Source organism: Acipenser ruthenus, chromosome 26 (genome assembly GCF_902713425.1).
Source record: "Acipenser ruthenus chromosome 26, fAciRut3.2 maternal haplotype, whole genome shotgun sequence".
Lineage (NCBI taxonomy): Eukaryota > Metazoa > Chordata > Actinopteri > Acipenseriformes > Acipenseridae > Acipenser > Acipenser ruthenus.
Window position 1 is genome coordinate 21,207,865 of NC_081214.1, and position 24,527 is coordinate 21,232,391.

A 24,527-nucleotide genomic window follows, 5' to 3' on the forward strand; every position below is an offset into this window, starting at 1 on the left:
TTCCAGGGTAATTACACCTTATGGAAAACTACACCTACCTGATTAATTGAAAAACAAATTAGGCACATTTATTATAGACATATATATATATATACCTATAACAAATATATATATATATATATATATATATATATATATATATATATATATATATATATATATATATATATATTTGTTCTGATGATTGCCTATTAATTACATGCTATTAGAATGTCATAAACAAGAATACTAATCACCTGCCTATAAATTAATTTATACAAATATGGGTTAATGTGAGGTTAATAGCACTTAATTGCTGCTCATTTAAGTAAAACAAAATCTTTACTTGTATAAAACATTGCACTTTTTCTTTTCATTCTTTATTCAATTAAGTTCCAGGATAGTTACTCCCAGAGGCTACACATCTCATTTAGAGGAAGGTACAGGGGCAAGTGAAAGCAAAAAAATAAATACAGAAATACAAAAGCAAACATATACAATGCGTTTATTTTGAACCACTTGTTGAAGTATATTCTCAAATCTCACGCTCGTCCTGCTGAGATGGTTATTACATGTGCGAGAAGTAAACTAGAGTCAAAACTATGGAACAAATCACAACACTAGGGAAAAAAAGATAGCATGGTGAATAACCAGTGCAACCAGACTCACAGTTGAGATCTCATTGATAGACAAGGGATACAAATGGATTATTAACACTACCCAAGGGCATGGGATTGTAAAGGAGGTATGTTTCGCTACAAATGTAGGGCGATCCACAGTTTGACTGAACTTAGTCTCTCAAGAGACAGTATTAGCAAACTGTTTTTTCCATCTGAACCAATTAGAACCTGAATCTGGGTTGGGTTTCATTGTAAATTTGTACACTGTCTCTTTAATTAAGTTTACCCTGGTTTCTTTCTGTCACTTTCATTCATTAATTAACCCTGGGTACCTGTGCAGAACTATAATGAGGCCTCACCGGGACCAAATTGGAACACAGGTGGCACTTCAGAAAAATATACACCCCGCAAGTGTGTACATAATTGGCAACACCAATTACCTCAGTGTTAATGGTGTCACATTGGATGCTCCACTGTAGAGGCAGACACCACAACCTCCATCACCATTGCCAGCAACTGTGAGAGTAAACAGTAGCCTGCCCAATTAAGTGCTACTAATAAAATGTTAATTAAAGCACTTTTAAAAATTACCTTGCCGATAACAATGAGTTAAGGTTTAATTAGTCAGTAGCAGAGCTTCATGTTCACCTTCACTGCCTCCAAATCGCATCACCGCCACAAATCTCAATCACCATCCTGTTATGGCTAAGTAATTAAAAGATTATCTTGCCTGTGTCGTGATTAAAGACTGACGCACCTAAACAATACACATGACCTTACTTGTTTATTTCATTTTAAGCACACCTACAGTGTTCAGCCACCTGGAGTACTTTGCTAAGATTTTTTAGAGTGCTTTCCCTTTTTTAACTAAATGCTCTGGTGTAACTGAACCACTTGAAGTCTTAAGAAGATGTAGAAATATATACATGACACAAACTGAACAATTACCCGAGGAAGTTATAGCAATGGGAAGCATTCGTTTTAAGTTGTCAAGAAAAGTAGTATTCGGTTAAACATGGGTGGTTCTTGAGATGCTGGCTCACACACTGGGTTTTAAATTACAATTATGGAATGTTCTGTCAAAAATCCCCATGGTGAACACATTTTGTCGGGAGCTATATGATTTTAAATTCAGAATGAACAGTACTGTTTTAGGTCAGGCTGCACTGAAAGACAGGCCGAGTTTCCATGGTGACTAATACACTTTGGTATCCTGGTATGAAAAGAGATCAGCAGTGACTCAGGATGTGAAAATTGTTAAGTCACTGGAAATTAACACTGAGCCCTAGGCAGCTGGATTACGTGCTTTCAAACAGGGTTCAGAGCAGCCCTCTTGCATGCCTGAAGGTTACAGGGGATTCTTCTGAAAACCAGTTACTTTTCTTTGCCGCATGCATTAACCTGTTATTGCTACCAGTTATTTGGGATATAGACTTTCCCCCATGAGTACAGGGTTGTTTTGATGTTCTGTGTGTTCTCTTGGATCCGAATTACTATTTCAAAAAGTTGCTGGAAGAAACTGATACGTCAGAACTTTTTGCAGATGTAACTGGTTTAAAAATATGTAGCTTTACATTTTTAAAAAAATCAAGAAGAAAAAAAATATTTGCAAGGTATTTTAAGTGTGTATTCATGTGTTTTGTTTCATAACACATTAACGAGAGGTGTATCTTTTATTGTAATCAGTAAAAATTAAACTGTCCTTGCCAGTATTTGAATCTAACTATGTATCTTATCTATTGTGAGTCTGTTGGAGGTCAGCTACCATACTGTGTTTTGTTTTGTATATTTGTTAAAATATTTCACTGAATAAAAAAAGTGAATTGGAAGATGAAACAGCTAACCTTTTTCTCATATAACATTGGAAGGAAATGTTCTTTGTTTTAGTGCCCATGTAATTACATTTGTCTCTCTTCTTTTGCCTTTCAGACTGAAAACTATTCCATTGATTCCAGTTATGTGAACAGCAGGGCTCACCTCATTAAAAGGTATATCTTCTTTGACATATTATGCATGTTTCTTTTTTAACAACAGATACACCCATGTACTGTGTTATGTAAAAATAATAGCATTTCAGGCAATGGCTGCAAAGAATACGCAAAGTGCTTGTTTGTGTGCTAATATTCACTATGCCCAAAGTAATCCAAGCAATATTTATAGTGATACTAAATGACGTGTACCAGAAATATTATTTTTATAGCAGGCGTGTATCTGTTTATCAGCACACCATTTTCATGCATACAGTGGGTCTGGATGTCAGTCATTTAGATATTGGTGTCTCCATTCCATCTCACTGCCTCAACAAAATGCATAAGGCTGTTTTAAAAATGTGAATACTATTTGATATTAATATAATTTGTTCTTGTTTTATTTATTGATTTGTTTTTTTTACAAATATATTTCTGAAATTAAAACGTGGTCCATTTTTGATCCAGCTGTTAAAAAAATGAAAAAAAAAACAGTTTGAAATAGAGGTTTGTAGAGACCAGAAACTGTTTAGAAAATGTCCCCATAATATATATTATAAGTGTAAACATGATATAATTATAACATGCACCTGGAGTCTGGCGACAAAGGACTATGAAGACATAGAACACAGAGACTTTGTGGAGGGTCCAGGGTGATTACTGTTATGATTCTTACTTCACCTGCATGAATAGAGCATTCTTTCTTTGTCTATGTGTGTGGGGGGGCTTGAGGTTTTTAATCCATTAAGCCCAGTCTCTAAAAACTGCCTTGTATTTAAGTAAACAAACAGCATTTAAGTGAAGCCGCTGCCACTTGATACAAAGGAATTCCCCTTCGAGGTCTAGACTGTACCGGGGGATAGGTGAAATTACACTGATAGCATCAGCTGCCTATACTGCTGTTACTGCAACCCCGAAACCAGTTTATGAAATACATTAGGAAAACTGTTGGCTGTTCAATTTACAAGTGGGCTCTCCAACATGAAAATGGTTTAGTGGACTGGGAAATAGGGTATTCTTGTGGTCAGAGATAAAGATAAAATAGCCTTTTTGTTACCTGAGGGTAGACAGACAGAACACGTTATCCCCAGCTCAGTTACTGGAAGAAATCCTGGTTATTCATAACCTGCCAAAATGCAGACCCAGTTACCAGACAATGATAGAAGATAACTGTAGATCCAGGTTATCCTTCAATAGAAACACCCCCACACCTCCCCAATGCACTATGCTGGTATATGGACTATATACAGGCTTATCCCTACACCCAAACAGCACATCTCCAACTGAACCAACAACCTGTAGAGAGGTTAGGTTTCTGAGCCACCAACACCCTACAAGTTCAGCTGCCTACCACACTGCCAGGAATGACGGGCTATATTTAGTCAGGCCTGCAAAGATGAGCTTGAGATTGCTTGTTGTCCGGTTATTAATCTGATCCATCTGGACACCTCGGCTGCAGAGAGCAGACGTGCTTCGGGCAAGAGTTAGAGAGAGAGAGGGAGAGACACGTTATCTGATCGGACTTGACGTGACAGTAAATCAACGCTGTTGTTTTTTTTTTTTTTTTGCTCTACATTCCAGCACTTCAACGTTCAAGGACTTGGAAGGGAACAGTCTCAAGGACAGTGGTCACGAAGAGAGTGACCAAACTGACAGTGAACATGATGTCCAGAGAGGGCTGTACGCTGACACGGCCGTCAATGATGTACTAAATATGAGTGTGCCCTCCGCTGGCTCTCAGCTCCCCGACCAAGGTAAGCTCACCTTTTCTGAGCGTGTGCGCCATAGGGAAAACTAACTGGCTTGTTAACTATCTGGAGACTTGACCTGCTGTTCTGATAGCTTTCAACAGGACACATGAACTGGTTTCTGATGGTCGAAACCTTTTTTTGTCTTTCAGGAGCTCTGCTGTTTAACAGTCGGCTCCATAACGATAACCAGTTACCTGACACCTCACATACTTTGACTGTTCTTCAGTGAAAATGCAAGGTTATTGAGCCTGTTGTTTTGGGGCTATCAAAAAAGATTTAGCTTGGAAGACAGGCTGGCAGGCAGACAGACAGAAGAGAGCCATACTGATAAACAGATATGTTTTTTAATGACATTCATGAAGTTTGATAACTCTGATTTTTTTTGTTTTTGTTATGAATATCCCAAAACAGATCAATATGAATGGCAGCAATTAGTCTAATGAAGGTGGAAGGTTAAAATATGCATTCTGTTTTCTCTCTTAAACTCATGCATTATTCAGCTACATCCCTTAGTGGAAATTAATGTTGTTTTTTTTTACTGTAAAGACATCAGATGCTGTTGAGCGTAGGAGGTCATATGGGCATTCGCCACTGTCAGTCACACTGATATGTTAGGGGAGCTTTCGAAGGGAAGTGCATACCACCTGTGAGAGAGATACAAAAGCTTGTATTTTCAGACCCTTAGGGGTGTGATGTTCTGTGTTCAGACTGTGATTTAGACATGGCAAGGCTATCTTTCTAGATTACAGCTCAAATAGACAAAAAAAAATCTTGTGATCTGTTTTCAAACACTCTATTGGAAACCTCTACAGTAATAGAGTTAAAATAAAAGGTATTATCACAGAAGAATTGATAGGCATTCCGATTGAATCAATGAATGTTCTCAGAACTGTCTGCAAAACTCATTTATACACCTTAACACATTCTTAAGGGAATTTAGTAAGATGTGAAACTAAACATAACAGCCCTACAATGCATATCTGAAATCATTAAATTGAGAAAGAAGACCCCAAGAGACAAGGACACCTCCTAGCACTGAACCTATTGCATTTCTAATAGCAGATTAGATATATTAACATGGGAACTCTCCCTCGTCCTACAAATAACTGATACGGTTGATTTATTGGGAGGTGTAAATGGAGACTGGTGCAGTGAAGGAATTCTTTCGAAGGAAGGTGGATTTCCATTTCACAGCAGAATTCATGAGTTTGTATGTGTAATTGTAGCGTTTGCAGCATGGGGAGAAACTGAAGGTGCTGGGTAAGTGTTTGCTCAGTAGCTCACAAGCAGGAGTGAAGAAAAGATGAAAGAGGCCATGCAAGAAAAGACTGGGTGTGAGTTAGAGCAACACGGATGACAGAGAAGAAGGGTTAGGGATTCCAGTGGAGCTGACTGTAAAGGAACATCAAGTTATGGAGATTCTCAGGCTGACAATAGTCACATTGGCCATTTAGGGCAACAGGGACATGGTAACAATTTATGAACAGTCGTCAATATGTATTTGCTTTATTTGCTTTCATCTGAAACCCCTGTCTGTCTTTGTTTATTTATTTATTTTTTTTGTATGTAGTTATTGCAGTTGGTTTTGTTAAAAGAAAATGGAAGGAAAACATTAATCAATGTTAATTAATATTAAGTCAATCGACATTAGTCATTAGAGGCACTCATTAATGTAAAAATACATGAAAAACAAGTATAAAACAAGACACACATGCAACCTTTAAAGATCTGTAATGGGAATTCTTCAGAGCTGGAGTATCTGTGGGGATTACGGCAGATTTCAAACAGAGTAATTGCCAAAGGAAAAAGGGGGGTTTCTTTACAAAGTCTTCCTTTTTTCTTTCAAACAAATACAAGCAGGGGAAGGAAGGAGGGTGTTATAAAACCCATTCCCTTTTCTCTGGTTCACTTTGCAGTGTAAATGTTTATTATTCTCACAGTTGCTGCTGATATTTGCACAGGGGAGGCTTGTCTTCCTTGTTTTCAGAAACCCCGTCCTCATATTAATATGTGGGATGAGAAGATATAGTATTTATAGGGCAGTCCCTTTTAGCCTTCCTGATACCTACATGATTGGAATGTTCAAGAGACTTTATAGTTCCTTTAGACAGAATTTTGTTCAGAACTCTTTTATAACTGCTGTGGAGTTTTTCACATCCAAAAAAGCAGACTAAACCCTCATTTTGACAGACCCTGCTTCTTACAGCTCAGCTTCCCACACATCATGCTGGGATGTTGCTTGAAGATACATGCTCTGAGTCCCAAGGCAGTGTTTTAATCTATGATCTTGTGACCCTGAGACCGCCTACACCCTATTTAGTACTATTGTAATCGTGACGTCTTGGAGCCTCAAAGAGAGATACTGTTTATATCTCTTTTGTGATGCTTCTGCCTGGAGGGTGCCGAGGGTTGCGGTGCAGCACTCTTCCCCAATGTAATCAATCAGGTGAGTGCTTTAGCAAGCTAAAAGGGGCTACCGCATACCCAAAGGGGTAGGGTGGGTCCTTGGGTCACTTATTTCAAGTAAAGAGTGTCTTATGCCTTCAAGCCATTCATTTTATGAACCTCTAGGCAAGCCATACAAACCCATAGACTGCTTACCCACGTTATCAGTAAACAGCTGTTCTTTAAAAATATTTATTGCAACAACAGTAACAGGAAGTTCATTAATCCACAGTACCGTGACATAACCCTCAAATATACACACATCTTCCGACTAAATAATATAGATTTTTTTACATTTGTAAACAATGTCATGGTTATTTCCCATAGCGCTGCTGTTTCCTAAGCAAAACCTGTGATAGTAATATACTATTAATAATTACTATTATAATTTACTTGGAATTGCTACAGTGCTTTTACTAGTAGCAGCTGGGATTAGGTGGAGATTTGAAGTGCAAACCAAGTATATCTGATTTTGAGTTATTGTCTCTTAACAGCTATAGCATTAAACACAATGTAAAACCGACTGAGAGCCATCGTGACTGGTTGGTGGTGCCCACTAGCCTCACACCCAGAACTTAAAAATTAACAGGTTAACGGTCTAACAGAAGTGAATATTTATATTTGTAATGTTTTGGAAGGAGATTGAAATACAGCTCTGAGGGGTGTTGGAGGCGTCAGTGAGTATTCCATTTTGCAACTCAAATGTTTTCTCTTTTGCTAAAACTATGAGGCTGGCAAGACAAACTCAAGAGCTGCATTAGAATCAAGCGCGTGCTGGCGCTCCTCATTTGCAGTTCATCAAGGCCTTTTATTCTCTGTACTGTGGGCTTTGTAATAATCATCCTTCCATTTTCTGGAAGTTTTTCCCCTGTCTGATCGGTGGACCAGGAGGTTTGTAATAGCTGTGCTGACGGCCCGGAGCTTGCAAATAGCAATAACACTGGCACTTAATATTGAGTCTAAAGGTTTTTTCATTGTGTTAATAGTAAAAGAGAAAAAAAAGAAAGGAGAACATGCTTTCAATGTTTGGGCATTGACAAATGACAACTGTATAAAAAATACTAGTGGTTGGTTAGGTTAGATGGTGAGATATATATTTTGATAGGTAAGATGTGTGCAAAGAAATGCATAAGTTAATACATTATTGTTGTTGTCATTGTTACTAATACAGCCACTGGATGGATTTGTTGCTGATGCTGTGCCTGAGTTCTGTGGGTTTCATTTTGTTGTGCTGGAGAATTGCCCTGTTTTTTCTTCCTTAAAGCACTGAGTTTATGGGTTTGATTGCACAGCTTAGAGCTGAGATCAGAGTGAGAATGACAGACTTCATTTTTATTTAAAAACCTTTGTAAGACCAAATTTATATTACTGATATTGACATCTGCTGTCAGGGAAAGAGTTATTGTCTGTTCGGTCCTTTACTTTTTTTTTCCTGGTTTATTATTTTATATCATTAAAACTGGATGTTCGGGTTAGCATAACCCTTTTTGGAAGACTAATACATATTTTATTATTTTAAAGGGCCAGAGTACTGAAAGAACAGAGTGACAAATTGAATATGAAAAACAAATATGTGAAAAATTAAAAGTGACTGGGTTGGGGTAAAAACTGAGACCCTAGAAGACCCCATGAAGTCTTTCATTCTAAAAGCAGGTCAGCCTGTCTTTTTGCCCTCACCTTCTACCTTGAACTCCCCCTGCCCAGCCGATGATCACATGGGTTTTTTGGGGCAAGTTCCTCACCTGGATCTCTACCCTTCAGCTGCATGTGAGGAATCTGAGTTTGCTGAGTTAATAAGCGGAACTTGTTTAAAAGTTAATGAGACAGACGGCCATGCTGCCCGTAATCTGAGCTTCCTGGTGGTGGTCCCAGGTGATGAGTTATCAGGCTCATTAGCTATGCACATCGGGCTCATTAGCTATGCACATTGATCTGAGTCTGACATCAGGAGCTGTTCTATTGCTGGGCCAGCAGAAGGCTGTGCTGTGCACCGACATGCCCTTCCGTACTGCTGGTCCCAAACAGGGGTGGTCTGACCCCTTGGGGCCATCAGGGGTAGGGAAAAACACAGGACCTCCATATAGAAAAACAATGGCAGGTTAAACCGATAGGTCTAGATATTGCAGGCTAGGACTGAGGCAGGGTGATAACAGATGGTTTTATGAACTGATCTGACGACTGGCTGGTAGATCAATCTAGCGGTTGGAGTTGAGAACAGGGAGGCAGTTTGGACTAGCGGTCTGTTAAAGATACTGTGCTGCTTAGTTTTTAGAGGGATGGACTGAGGGCAGACTGGCTAGATCCATTAACTGTGAGACCAAGTAACTGCAGTTTGTGGTTTCAAAATTGAAATTCGGTTATTATTCTTACCCTTTCCTAACCTTCCTTTTGAATTTTTACAAACCAGAGCTTTAAACCAATGTGGTTCCAAGAATGAGAGGTCTGAATCTGACTTTAGTTCTGACACAGTGCTGATGACAACCTGTGGCTATCTGGTTCTTTGCCATGACTCTCTTTAGCCAAACAGAGTCCTGCCTGGTGAGTTCTTTTTACTCAGAGCTCAGCACAACTGACACCAGAGAGTCTAGTCCTTCTGGGGCCGAGGTTGTCTGCTACAGACTCTGGCATCCGTCCCATAGGAATCTTCAACAGCATTCCATTAACTACAGCAGACTCACTCATTTTAGAGCAAATGATCACTTAAAGCCTTACGGGGGTGGAGGGATATGATCATTATGTTTTTCTTTTTTCTATCTAAAAAAAAGATGGAGTCTGTAGTTTAAATAAGATGTTTTCTTTCCTGGAAAATAATGGTCTAGTGGCAAGATGAAAGCCTTGTCGTTTGCAGTGGGAAAACAATATCTATTGTTTGATAGCCAACTATCTCCTGACAGAATAAAAAGGAAGCTGTCGAGTTTCTGTCCAGAATACATAATCCATCTTTCTCAACAGTTCGACTTGAAGAAAAAAACAGAATACGCTTTTCCCACACCCTCCTTTTTCTGCAGATCGCTCGTGTTCATACTTACAATTTTTCCAGGTAAAAATGAAAATGCTGAAGTGGTTGTTTCTTATCAGATTCTATAGACCTGTTTTCTAAGAGTCTATGTTTGTAATTATGCTTCCAAAGAAAAGAGGGACTCCACTTGTTGTTTTCTTTTTCATTCTGGCAATCCAATAGGGCTTTTCAGTTTATCTCTGTCAGTTTTAATTCCATTATATTAACATGTTATTGAAATTCAATATAATGAAGCCACTCTCTATTAATAGGTCTCTCTGCTGTGGTATAATTACAGGAGTTCAGTAGCAGAGGAAAAAAAGGTTATTACCCTGGACCTTTGGTCCGTATCCCATCATAGTTAATTTGATAGAGAGGGGATTTTATTAAATGTATGTATTTACTTATAAACAGATATTAGATAAACATTAAGGTCTGTGAGCTGATGTCCTTTTTTCCAGCTCAGCCAGCTTCTTACTTTTCACTTTAATGTTTTGCCCTTTACACACACACAAACCGATCACATAGGATTCTGGTATAATATAAATTATTGCCATGAGCTCCCCATGATAGGATTAAAACTCACAGCATTAGAGCAAGCTGTATCTTGGCTGGATTATGCATTATCAGCAGGAGATTGTATAAGTAAACGGGAGAGCTTAACGGATTGTTTTTAAACTCCAGCAGATGAAGCCAGAAGGTTTTGGGGGACATGCTATCGTTTTTGTTTGGATGTATTTACAAACCCCTTAACACCACCCAATCTTTTTTAAGGTAGAAATGTGGCCATCCAGATGAATCAGGTAGAATTCAAATCATTCGCCCTTAAGGCAATCAATTAACCTTTATAATTCGACAGACTGCTTAGCCTACCCCCCCCCCCCCCCACACACACCTCTTCCTAAAAAAAAAAAAGAATCAAGTAGCTATAAAATTGTACAGCTTATAGGAATGCTCTGAAATGAGTTTTTTAATGACAGTGCTGACAGCTCACAGTACCTAGGAGGGGCACCAGCCATATAACTACTAAAGACAAGCAGCGACGGTAGCTTCAGATTCCAGCTAAAACGCTCAGTGGCTTCTCTCCTCAAAGGGTGAAACTCCACTATTACAGCCTCCAGTCTCTTTTGCCCCTTGCCCTCTTGAATATTCCCTGCCTCAATCGAAGGAGGTAGCCCTTGGGAAGACCCTTATCTGCCCTATTCAGAGTGACTCCCAGTCAAGCACTATTGCAGCTGAGCTGTTTAGGGGGTATTCCAGATCTCGCCACATTGTCACTTTGTTTTCCTCTCGCAGACTTTAATTCCTCCAGCAGTCAAAAACATTTCATGTTTCATGGTGTCAATTATATAATTGTTTCAGAAACTGGCAAAATATTTGAAGCTGAGAACTGACAGAGATCAAACAGAGTCCTAGAATTGACATTGGGCACTTCAGTCTTTCTATCTCGAGGGGGATACATCTGAAAAACACCTTTGTATGCATGGGTAGCTGGCTTCATTGTACAATCTTATATTGTCCTACGTCCATAGGCTCTTTTAAGTCATGAAAGAAAGAAAAAAAGAAGGAACTCATTCTTCTGCCCAGACACCACAAGGATAAAATAGAATATAAAACTATATAGTCCACAAAGATCCAAATGCACATGCCTGAATGACAATTCACATTACATTAATTATGTAACAGTTATTTTCAAGCAGGCAACATCTTGTTGGGAAATCAAGTCTTAGAGATCTCTGTATTCCAGCTGAGCGTACAGCCATGTGCAGAGTTCCCAGCTGTCGTAAGCAAGGCTGAATTGATTTGTTGAGCAGCGCTTGGCTGAGATGTCCATGTGGGTTTATATCTGTCATGGGCAGAATGGGGGTAATGGAATTTAATCCCCTGGGATATCACTGTCTTATTTGTAAGCAGGTACATTCTGCTTGAACCCTTTAAAACAGGGTGTAGAGTATTTAATGACTAAAATTTTCAGCTCACAGTCTTCAGGTCAAACCACTGAGCTACACTGCCCCTCAACCCATAGCTCTAACCACTAGAGCACATCACCTCACAATCTTCTGCTTTTGAGCAGGCCACTCTGCAGGGTGATTGGCTCTGAATTAGAGGTGAATGTTGGCGCATTTAAAACAAATGGGTCTGTGGTTGCATTTTTTTCCGCTTGATTTGCATTAATGAATGGGGTCCTTTGTCACATGCTGTAGTTAAACTGATTGCCGTATCTCTGGATTAGGACACCCAGGACAGTAATAATATTAGCTGCTTTCTGTCACGTCAGAGCCAAGGTGTTTATTAAGTCACCCCTTCGACCCTTCAGAATAGCATGACAAAAACCCTTCTTTTAGACATCCATGTTTAATTCTGTCCTCCTTTATGACATCCACATTTAATTCCATTAAGATTACCCTCAGTATCATTTGGTAGGTGGCATTTAATCTTGAGGCCAGCCTGTAGGTTTAAATATTAGGCAGCGTGACCTCTCTACCTCTCCTTAATCCTGCTGAATCCTGCAATGCACATGCAGGAGGCGAGATCGGAATTGAAGGAGAAAGCAGAGAAGAGAAAGCTTAGCCTCTGTTTGTTATCAAGGGTCCCTATACTTCTCCTGAGACTACCCTTGATTCCTGAGATTGCCCCTTGAGTCAGCCAGAAGATTGCAATGACTACTGATGTGAAAAATAAATCACCTTTTATTATTTTCATATGTTTTCATATGTGTGTGTGTGTGTGTGTATGTGTATTTACTACATTTAGACATTAAAAAAGCGAACATGTAAAGGGAATGAAGCAGTGTGTTTTAGACAAAGGCAGGGATTAGTAGCACGTTTAATGATTTGAACAATGTGGTTCACAGAGATTAATTTACTCTTTTAGAAAGCTGAACTGCGAATGAAAATGCCCCCCCCCACCCCCCAATGCAAGTGGTTTCCTACTAAGAAATGATTTGCAGTCTCTGCTTCATCACTGTTGCACTTCACGCACTACAGGACCTGGCTGTAAATTAGCCAGATAGTTCAGTCAAGCTCAAACACAAGACACACGTTTGTTAAAATGTATATTCCTAAAATGCACTCACCTGTACACTAAATTAGGGCATTTCTGAGAGCTCCCTTAGGACGCAATGTGTAAAACCTCTGTGTTGTTTCAGATTTAATAAGAAACATCAGGGACTTCAAATAACAGTACTTTGCAAATAAATCATGTGGCCTTGGCCTTCATTACATGGCCCACAAGCCTTGTGTGACCCCCAAAACATTGGTTTGTATCCCATTGTAAATTAGGCAGCCTTTCAATATGGTCTCTGCCTTTAAGTGCAGCATCAGTCACCATTATCCCTCCCATCTTCTCCCCCAGGGACCCTTTCTTTCCTGCATGACTTTATGTTGCTTGCATGCCGTTGATGTATTGCAATTCTTCTACTTGTTGAGAGGTCCAATCTGAGGAAGGCTTGCTCTCATTATTTCAAGTTGTGAAGCTAATTGCTTATTTATTCATTAAGTTGTTTGGTTATACAGTGTATTTCACCAGGGAAAGCTTAATTAAGATATGACATCTTATGGTGGATACGGTAAAACAGAAACCCATGTATGTAATGTGCATTACATCTTATCCATTCCTTATTATCTGCTTTTAAATTATATCTGATTAACACATCATATATATTTACATGATTATTTTTGTGTGATTTTATATTGGTCACTGAAGATATAACTAACCCTGTCTGTTTGTATTGTTTGCAAAATGATAGCAGTGCAATTTCATTGCAGAAACTCGCTGTCAGATGTACTCATTACTACCGCAGAATTAGTTCCTGATAAATTGACTGGTACTAATGCTATGAAATGTAAGTAGTCAAAAAACACTTGATTTACCATCTGTAAGACATCCTTCACAGAACCGCTGGATTGCTGTAATTTCATTAATACTTAATATCTTGTGAAAGGCAGGCTGACTAGCTGGCTGGGGAACCACAGAAATACACTCTGAATAGGAACTGAAGGATAGGGAGATGGAAATAACTGGAAAGTGAGACTCTGTAACTACCTTGTACTGGAGATTGATTAGTTACCCAGTTCTGTAAGGGTACCCTTCCACTATTTGTTAAAACAAGATCATAACACTCCATCTTACAGTCCCCAAGGAGTCTTCTCCTGGGTGATTTATAGGAGGAAAACTGGATTGCAAACTCAGGATGACAGCAGCCATTTGGGATTGTCCCAGGTGAGTTTTAACAGGAGCTGTACAGCAGAACATTTTCCTAATGTCACTGCACTCCAATTTAACAACAGGGAGAGGGCACAGAGCCTGACCCTTGTACTGGGGAGGAACCTACTGGTCTTGTCTTATTAGAGCCCTTTATTGTTTCTGGTAGTGCTTATAAGATGAACGAAAGGGCTGCTGTTCTGTCCCTATGTCGAGGAGGGGAACATTGGTTAGGTCACAGAGTTCAATACACCTTGAACCTGCAAGCAGAGGGGTGTTTGTTTTGTGTTATACCCGTGTTGGATTTCAACCTGTGACCCACTAAATCAAGAGCAGCCTTTGTGTACACTGGGGGAGGAAGTAAGGGCAATTCTTAAGGGCAGCCCATGGATAAGGCTACATACACAAGTGTCCATTTCTGCCATAGGAGTTTGGTGCATAACAATGGGCTGGGACCAAACTAATTAATTTCTCATAAGTGCCTAGCAAGAAAGAACACATTTTGATTACTATTAACCTAGTTTGGATTATTGACCTGGTATGAAGTTCTTTAACCAGGATATTTCATACAGGATGCCATTGACGATACACAACTCCACTCATTCTTCCAATGCATTCCTTTTTAATCACTCCACGCAATAGTGAGTGATGTGGGAAGCAAAAAAAAAAAGTGGCCCGAAAAGTGAAATCTCTTGGCTTCTGCACCAGTGCCATCAATCCGTCTGTTTTTGAAGTGCAGTAAAATTCCTCATGAAAATTAACAGCCTATCTTCTCATCGTACATCCATTTAAAAAAGCAGGACGTTTTAAATCAGATGCCTGGAGTAAACATCGTGTGACATTATTACCAGATGAGCTGTACCATATTTGCGGATAAATCCAGATCCTCCGCCACCTTTGCTGTCAATCCATCACCAGTCAGGAGCTCTAAATTCAATAAGCAGCAGAGGGAATATGCATAATTTCATAAGTACTGCAGATTTATAGTGGTTTTCTGTTAACCTTGCAGAGTCCCTGACTCTTCTTTTTTCCATAAAAATATAGATCTATTACTGTAGTTTTGAAGTCCTTGCTTCATACAAAAATAAGACCATCAGCATTTTAAATATTTTGGCTCATCACAGGAGCACAGATACTTTGTCCTGTTGGATAGCTGGCTGGTGGTCTAGGGATCCTATTAACTCCAGATTTTTGCTCAATGTAAGCAGTTTTGGGCGTTGTTTAAAAGTGCAGAGCTGGTCAGATGCAGACAGATACCCTTTGTTAGTGACAAACAAGCAGACAAAATACAAGCTGCCAGAGGTGTCTCTGTACTCCTCTCTATGTGACAATATAAGAGAAGATGGCTTGGCTATTTGTGTTGTGGCTGCCAGCCCAAGAGCGTGTGGGAGGAGGAGGTATCTTGTTCGCTATTATACTGCATAACACAAGATGCCGTCTGTATGCAATGAGAATAGCTGGACCCAGGATGACTTTCAGATATGAGAGACTAGTGCTTCTTGTTTTATGGCAATCATTTGACTTTAAGGATTAACCTGTTATTTGATTACTTTATATTGTTCCAGCGTCCTCTGTTTCAATGATTTCAACAGGAAAACAGCAGTGTATTTTTTTTATTTTATTATTTCATTTTTTTTTGGTTATTGCTCATTTCTCAGCACCCTCCTATTTGTGAATAACAATCATCATAAAATTGTTGAACCAACAATAGAAACACAACAGTACCACAAAGCTCCTACAATAGAAACTTGAGACAGTCCTTATTATCCATTCTCGTTCCTCAGTTCAGTATTGACCGTGACTGTAACGTTTCCGAATAAGTATCTGTCTAAGCATTAGGGTTTGAAACCGTAGTCAAGTTTTCTTCTTTACAATTACAGTGCCATTTGTATTCATCACTTTTAGTTTCCCAACCTGACAAACCCAACTGCTGCTAACCAGAATGAATGTTTGACAGAGATCAAGTTTTGGGACATTTTTTCTTCAAATAAGCAGTTATCCCTGTCACGTTTAAGGATTTCAACCCTCTAGTCTTTTGCTAATATATTCCTTTTGCTTTATCTACACAACATCTGTATCCCAATTTAAATCTCTCATAAGATTTTAAATGTTATATTATAACTGATAAACATGAAATTCTATGTATTTCCTGTTTCTCTGCTATTTGTAATGCTTGGCAACCTTTAGCCAATGGATTCTCAAAAGGAAGTTGCAGCTGGTGGGGCCTGTTTTTTTTATCTTGCTTGCCCAATTCATATTGCTAAGTGTTTAATTGCTTAGTTTATTAGATGCATATTGTATAGAGATATGTTCAGATATGAATTATTTTTTGAAATGCCTGACTTTTGTGTGACTCACTGAAACCCAGGGTGATAGCTAGTTTAATCATAATATACTCTCTGAGCGTTGTTTTTCACTTCGAAACAACATGGTAGTATGTTAAATTGCCCTTCAGCGGACTCCCAGCTGCTCTTAAATGGTCCAGATTTTAGTTATAATGAAGTTATTTATTATTAAGAAGACCTGCATGCATAATTTTGTGTGAAAATGTGCTTTTGCATTGGTTAAGCGCTTCCACTGAGATCGAGATCTAAGTTCAATAGGAATCCTTTAAAAGCCAGGCTGTTATTATTGAAGAGCTGGGGAATGCCTGTGTGTAGATAAACCCCTTGCAGTGAGAACTTTACTCTTATAGGAATACCTGAATAGGTCTGTATTAAGATTTCTATTGACAGGTGCGTGTGTGTGTGTGTGTGTGTGTCTTTGAGACTGGCCGTTGTTGCCGTGGCAACGCAATTGACAACTGGTGATGAAAAGGCCTTTCAAAATGTGGGCCTGTGTGTGTGAGTCTGGTAATTACAGAGTAGGTTGAGCCACTTATTGTGGTGGAATAGTGTTCTTTTTCTTTTGTATAGACCACACACTAACTTTTTCTGCAAGTGGAAAGTTGTAAAGCCATTTAACACTCATATATGGTTCGAGTATGGATGCGTCTGTTGTGATGGCCACTATACTGGTCCCTAGAAGGTTAAACCCTGACTGATATTTAAGGTGAAATGTTTACCCCAAAGGCTAGTGAGAGAAATCCACAGCACAGCCTTTCATAAAACATTAATGATGATCCGTGGATGTAAGAACCCTGGTCTAAGCAGTTCTGCTGTTTCCTGGAATTTTCCTTCCTTTTCCTTGCCTAGCCACCTCCTTTAATGATATGTGACACCTGAGTGTAAGAATGGCCTTGTTTCCTGAACCAGAAGTCTGTTTATCAACCTGCTCAAATTGCACTGGCAGTTTTTGCCCCCTTTAATGCCATGGAGCATAGCCTGGCATTCAACCTTTAAAGATTGATCCAGGCCCAAGAGCCGAAAAAGAGAAATCAGCATAATTGGTGACTTTAATTGGGACATATGTCTTGTCAGAAGCACAAGATAGAAGCGCACACTTGGTTCAATGACACTTTCCCACACGTCCTTGCTATCTGTCTTTGCCTCTCAGATCCCTGAGAGGAACTTCACAAGCTGTGGAGCTTGACCCCAAGACATCTTGGTGAATGTTATTCTTAAGTTTGTTTCCTATTGGACTTTGTCACAAAGCAGACATTAGCAGTTGTGCACTGAGACAGAATGTAATAGTGTCTGCTAGTGTAGATTAGTATCTTTCTGTACAGTATGTGGTTATTCGTGTTAGTGTGCATGCATGCATACTTTATGCTCGTGTGAGTATGCCGAGCTTGCTTGTGTATCTGAACAGTATCTGGGTTCCAAAACTATACATTTCCTGCAATATAGAGAGGGACCCAGATTCTGAGCAGGAAACTGACTGTTTCTCAGTTTGTAGTTTTTTTTTCTCCAGTTTTCATTGTTCTAAAACAGATAAAACTAAAATAAAATGATAAGTTGTTATGCATGCATGTATGTATGTATGCTGTCTAAGTGTGCGTGAGTGAGTGTCTGAGCAGCCGATTCATATGTTACCTGTTGCATTCTGGAAGCTGAATGTATCACTGCTTGTAAAGATAATCATATTTTCATATGTTTAATTAGGGGGGCTGTTACATTTTTGGCAGTAACAGTACCAAGAATGCTATAGATTTGTAACTCTGCCAGCATATATGCACGTATTTGCACAGTTGGAGGCCTAATCTTTGTTTGTGTGTGTGTCTGTATGTGTGCGCCTGTTCTCTCAGTATGTATGTATAGTATGTGTGTGTGTGTGTGTGTGTGTGTGTAGGTAAGTATTATCAACTTAGATGTCCCTGTGAAGGGAAGGTTATCTGTCCAGATGGCCTGATATGAAATATTTATGGAATGAACCAAAGCGTTTGAAACAGCAGAGCTGGTACTATGTTAACGTGAGTAAATTATTAAAAGCAGTTTTGTTAAATAATGGGAAAGAAAAAGTAGACAGCTCTTCATCTTGAATGTAGATTGTTGCTTCATACTGTATAATGAAGCGAAATCCGCCACGTCTTTGTGATACAACAAAAGACTGACTGTATACAGTGCATTTTGTTCCTGTTATACACCTTAATTATATATTTATAACCACGGCAGCCTCCACAAAACAAAACAAAACAAAACAAAAATTATGATAATGTTTATTTTACTTCAAATATGTTTCCTTTTTTCCTTCCTACGCAGATCCAAATGAGACCTTTCACTGCCGGGAGGAATGCCGGATTCTCGGGCACTCAGACCGCTGCTGGATGCCACGAGTCGGAGTACCAGCCCGAGCCAAATCTCCGGAGCATGGACGCAACATCATTGCCCTGTCCATAGAGGCCACCACGGTGGACGTCCAGCCCTATGAGGACTGTGGCACCAAAAGGACTTTTGCCACCTTCGGCAAGGACGGCTCTGAGCATGGCCAGGATCTGGAAAGGGGCGAGGTGAAAATGAAAAGGACAGTTGACGTACCCATCTGCAGCCCCAAGGCCAACGGGGCGATCCGTGAGGCAGGGAACGGGCGAGAGGACGTGAGCCCCCTCACATCCCCTGTGCACTTAAAGAGCCCCCTCTGCTCCAAGCCCCCAGCCTCTTACAGCACCCTGCACCGCCGCGACGCTGAGAGGATCGCCAACCACAGCCTGCTGCGACAGCCCGAGGGGAAGGATAGCGAGCCATCGGTCAGGGAAATCAACCAACTCCTTCACGACGGCAGAGACAAAGACTCACCAGGCGGGAAACGGCTCAAAGATATTGTTCTCTAAGAAGTGGAGGAAGTAAAAAGGTTCAAAACAAATTAAACATAATTTACAGCGCACATAAGGGTATATGCTTATTTCCTGAAAGGATTGAGTCGCTTACTCGATAGGAGATAAGCTTGGCTGGAAAGCAGGGGTGTCTTGGACTGAGGTCCGTTGTGGATTTGTGTTCTAGCTGTTTTTTCGTTCACCGTCCTAGCAGAGGGAAGTGTAGGGTTGCTGTTTACCGTGTAACTTGCCAAATCCTTCCCCTTTGATTCACCGGAGAGGGAGCAAACCACCTAAAGAGTTTACTCCTTTAAAAATGGACACAAATAGAATCATGCCTTTTTTCTTTTTTTTTTTACTGCTGGCACCATAACATTGTACTTTCATTATCTGCAGTCCTGTGCTGTGAGGAAATAAATATTTGTGTGTTTTTTTTAAGGAGTCAACGGTGGGTACAGTGCTTTTATATTATCAAAAAAAATAAACCTATCCTCAGTGTGTTCTCATTTTACCCGAAGTTTCCCTTTGTATGATAACAGAACTTCTCCCTTGATGTTTCCCTCAAGATGATACTCCCTCCTTCCTCACAGTCAAGAAGCTGTGGTGGATGGTCTTTATTTTTCACACTGATGGAGCTGAACTTAACAGTCAGTTGTGGACATCTGTAGCCTAGGAAATTTATCTGTTTACCACCTTGAAGAAAAAGAAATGACTCAATTCTTGGAGTCTCCTGTCTCTGTTAGGGGCTTGGGGTGGGAAAGGGAGATGTATTGGGGCACAGTTTGTTAATACTTGGGACCTAATTTCATTTAAACTGCCTATGGGACTTGGTATAGAAATGATCATCACTCACACGTCTTGCTGTATGTAAAGCTCTGTATAGATTTTTTTTTAAAATAACCAGTTGTTTTGTGACAATCCCTTTAATGTTTTCAAGTTTAAAAAATAAACAGCAGGGGTGTTCAACTGAAGCAAAATTAGCGTTTTGTTACACAAACACACAGAGAAAAAAAAAAAGAAAAGTAAAAAGTATATGCCAAAATATATTTTATAAATAATTTAAAAAATCTATTATGAGAAATGTAATGCTGTATAGTTATTTTATTAGTAAGTTATACTTGAATTAACAGGCTTTTTATTTTGTTTGTTGTTGTTTTTTTTATTTGCAAAAAGAACATGGACTCGAGTTTGAAATGCTACCCCTGGCAACTGTTGATTTGCAGTCTACCTTGTTGTAAAAAAAAGTTTCTTACTGGTCCATCAAGTTTGTGAGCTGTGTGGGTAAATACAGTACAAAGTTCAATGCCTGGTACGTCAATTAAATTAGCTTGAATAAAGATGGAAGACAAACCAAAAATGGAAAAATGAGGGGAGAGTAATTAATCTTAATATTTAAGTAAAAAAAATTTAAAAAGTTGAAAACTAGCTTTGTGAGCTGGGAAGACAGTCTATACATTTCTGCTACTCTGTGTATGTAAGCCAATGCTTATATCTGTGTTGAGAATGCATAGTCTTTTTGATCTAGTATGGTGAGTTTGTTGTCTTGCAAGGAGAGGTTGGGAGGCTGTGGGAAACCAAATTGGAAATGAAATATCCCACAGCTAGTACTGTAGATGTAGCTGAACTGAAGAGTGAGCTGTATACCAGCAGCTGCTCTCTTCCCATCTCTAATGTGGTTTACCAGACAAAGGTGTTGTTTCTGTGGACTATGAAAAACAAAAATGCTGAAGCAAAGAGAGAAAAAAAACATACACAAATATTGAGGCTATATGTACTGGATTATTTGAATTAGGAAACTGATTTAAAAAAAAAAATGGTACCAATCAGTGGGTTTTCAGTTGCTTTGCAATTTAAAACACATTGAAATAAACGCAGCAACATTAGAATTGAAATGAAACAGTGCTCAAACCTGACTGTTTACAGGTCTCACCAACAGCTTGTGGCAACAGGAACATCAGAATAAAATAATCACTGAATGTATACAGCCGCTTATTATTAAACTATTAAATGTTCTCCATATTGTATCCTTGTCTTTTCCTTTTTTTAAGTGTGGGTTGCTCATTTTGTATGTCACCTACACCAGTTTTTGCTTTAGGGTGGTTGTGTGTGTGTGTGTGTGTGTGTGTGTGTGTGTGTGATGGGAATTAGTGCATATGTAAGTATGCAACTTTTTTTTTTGTGATGAATTTTAATTTTAATTTTCAACAATACACCATTCAACACGACAATGAGGACAATCCACAAATTCATGGAAAAACAAAACAAAAACAATAAGAAAACAAAACAAACAACGAAATAAATGAAAATTTCTGCATTGAGGGGCACAGGCTTTAAGTTGCTCGGAGGTGGTTCTGCTGGTTTTCAGAGGAACATGCTGTGATTTGTATATGCTCTGTATGTTTCTGCATATCCCCTTAACTAATTATTACTCTTCACAAGTTCCTTTCCACCTCCCAAGTAGACATGGAGCATTATATAGCATTACATCTGAGAAAGGCTTGCATTTGTCAAAATCCCAGTACTGTGTATAGGTGTCATCCTGTGTAAAGGATACTTCAGCACAATTCTTAAGTTTAACAAATCTATATGTTGAATAAAGGAATGCCATCTTCAATTGTGTGACTCATTACAAGTCAATAATGTCCAGTTTAATGATCTAAACAGTGGAGGATCGGATACCTTGAACTTTATACTAATCCAGCTGGGGTTAACATGACTAGGTTTGTGAAAATAAGTATAACAATCTACCAGTGTTTTATATAATTAAAATAGACCCCAATATTTTCTGTGTAGGGTGTCTCTTATTGTACAGTATAAGACATGTCCTTGTATTAAAAATGTTATTGTACAGCGGTACCTGTTCAATTTCCACAGCCAACCTGTGGTGGTGTATCTGGTGTTATGGAACATATATTCAAATATAATTTTATAAATGGGTTATGTACTGTATGCTAGGTAACATAGATTAACCTGTATTTATTAAAAATATTTATATTGAAGTTACAATGTAACTTCACATGTGGTAGTATAGCTAGACTGTAGATACCTTAACAATATAGAGCACACTTGCAGCTGAAGTTCAGTTATAATAAGTAATGGCACTTTAAATACAGAGTTAGCGAAAACCACATGGAAATTCACTCATTACAGCTCTGCCTTAGATAAGTTTGCAATGCATTGTGGGTGAAAAAGGAACATGAATGCCGTTAGTCATTTATCATGAAGTGACTGCGATTAGAATATAAGAACTTTCTGATATTCCCGGCTGCATTTATAAATGACTATCTAAAATGATTGAGAGGCAATCTCTTATGTAAACACTTCAATTTATACCATACATTGCTACTGTCAAGCACAATGGGAGAGGAGCTAACACAGTAGACAGGTTACCCTGATCATTCATGTCAGCACTTTGATGCAGTTCAATTTGTTAGTATTGATTTTTTGTTAAAAAGTCTATTTTGTTTATTTAAAAGGCTTGGTATAACATAATAAAATAATAAACCAGTAGTTGTTTCATTCTTCTTTATTTGTCATGCATTCTAAATGCAGGGCATGGGTGGGTGTTATTTTTTTCTAAGTTACACATGAATGGACAAATAATTTGAAGCTCATTGGCTCATTTTATTTTTTTTGTAACATCCCAAATACCTGGCCCCTCAGAAAGAGAGCTAGCATCCCTTCGGAAAAGACACAGCAGTCAAGCTTCTGATTCTAGAAAATTGCAAAGTAACTCATCCCTTCAGAATACATACATACAATTGAAGAAATCAAAGCCAAAAATCAGCATTCGCATTACAGGGATCCCAGAGGGTACATACCAATCACTACAATAAAAGCAGAAACTGATAAAAGAGAAAGCCAAGCTTTTTATATTAATTTACTACAACAGTGCCTGCCCTCAGGTAGTGAAAAGATGAAAAATGAGTTCAAATATTTGCACACTCGCCTACAATGTATATACAGTATATACAGTACATGCACACATACACTGCTGTTAAAGAAGCCAGCAGCAGTTAAGAGCAGTTTCATGAATATCAAAAGATGAGATGGCCATGAGATTTGGTTAGCAAGTAAGGTTAACTGAAATTACTCAGATTGACTGACAAAGCCCTAGGGGAAGCCAATAGTGAGATTGGTGCATGGCTATTATAATTCCACAGGTTCCACTTACTGACATACAATAGTATGAAACAATGCTTTAGATTATGCTGGACATTTCACACCACTGCTTTTCTCATTACACTCTGAAGGCCTGTGAATTGAAAAGAAAAGTTAATGAAAATGTACCTTCAATAGAAAAATAATAAATAAAACCTGGAACTTGCATTAGTCAGATAGCCACACAAACACTGCTCTGTGTTTTATGTACACACCTACACAGACATATGTATTAGTTTTGGTTTGTTTTCATTTTTCCAGCTAATTGCAAAACACATGAACTGAAGGTGTGTTACTTGAAGGCAGTTCACACAGATCTGCATACATTTTATATTCAGAACAAGACAAACCAAGAGTCAAACAGAGACTGGAGGAACAGTGGAATGAACACGCTGACAGTAACTCACTATGCATGGCTCAGGTTTGAATCTTGGTTCTAGTGTATCAATATCAAACCAGTGGCATTACAATGACAATGGTTCTATATAAAGAGGAAAGCTACAGTTTTAGGGCCCATTGGTAGAATGATACCACAAAGGTAACATTTTTGTTTCTGATGTACCAGATACACATATTAGTTTCAGTGTACAACTGTACCATGGTCGCTGTAAAATATTTGTTCCAAAATCCTTGCGCTGTAGCGCTGTGCTCCGTTGATGGTTCTGCGAGGGTTTCTTCAGGGTAATCCACTGGAATCAAGATTCCGAATATGGTAACTCTATATTTTTATTATATTTTGCAAATATAGTAAATAACCCCTGGAGAAAAACATAAATCGGAATGAATGGTTATTTAGGTCAACTTTGGTATCCATCCACTGCAGTGTTGCGATGGAGGATTTCTACTAGTTTGCTCTCTGAAAGCTTTCAGGGTCCTAATTGCTTAGTGCCTCCCATTTGGAACTGGAAAACAACAGCCACCACCGGCCCCGCTCTACTCGGAATAGAACCAATGATACCAGCTCAAGAAATTGAAGTGTGCCCTTCTGTGCCTCTATTATTATCTGCACACACAAGCAATGAATCTTTCTTGCTCAACCGACAGACGTACATTATTGAAGGTTGATTGGTTGACCTAAACTCAGTATCCAGCTAGCATTTCTTTCACATTCCCCAAGTACTGGGAGGGTTGCTTCTTGTTGCAAAACCATACCGAGTTTCTGAACAATAAGCCGAGAGAACTTTGTGCGTTTGCGCTGCACGTGTCCCATAC

The 24,527-nt window shown here is 38.9% G+C and overlaps 1 protein-coding gene across 4 annotated transcripts in view; it reads left to right on the top strand.

Moving 5' to 3' along the window:
• The window catches only part of LOC117963535 (protocadherin-19-like), a 47,646-nt gene extending 24,982 nt beyond the window's left edge, over window positions 1–22,664 (top strand). For all 4 annotated transcript variants that reach the window (XM_059001052.1, XM_059001053.1, XM_059001050.1 and 1 more), the window contains exons 3-5: window positions 2,529–2,587; window positions 4,148–4,320; window positions 18,604–22,664. In XM_059001052.1, the coding sequence (XP_058857035.1) occupies window positions 2,529–2,587; window positions 4,148–4,320; window positions 18,604–19,172 (801 nt within the window). In that variant the 3' untranslated portion in view covers window positions 19,173–22,664. The remainder of the gene's footprint in view (window positions 1–2,528; window positions 2,588–4,147; window positions 4,321–18,603) is intronic.
• The last annotated feature ends 1,863 nt before the right edge of the window (window positions 22,665–24,527 follow it).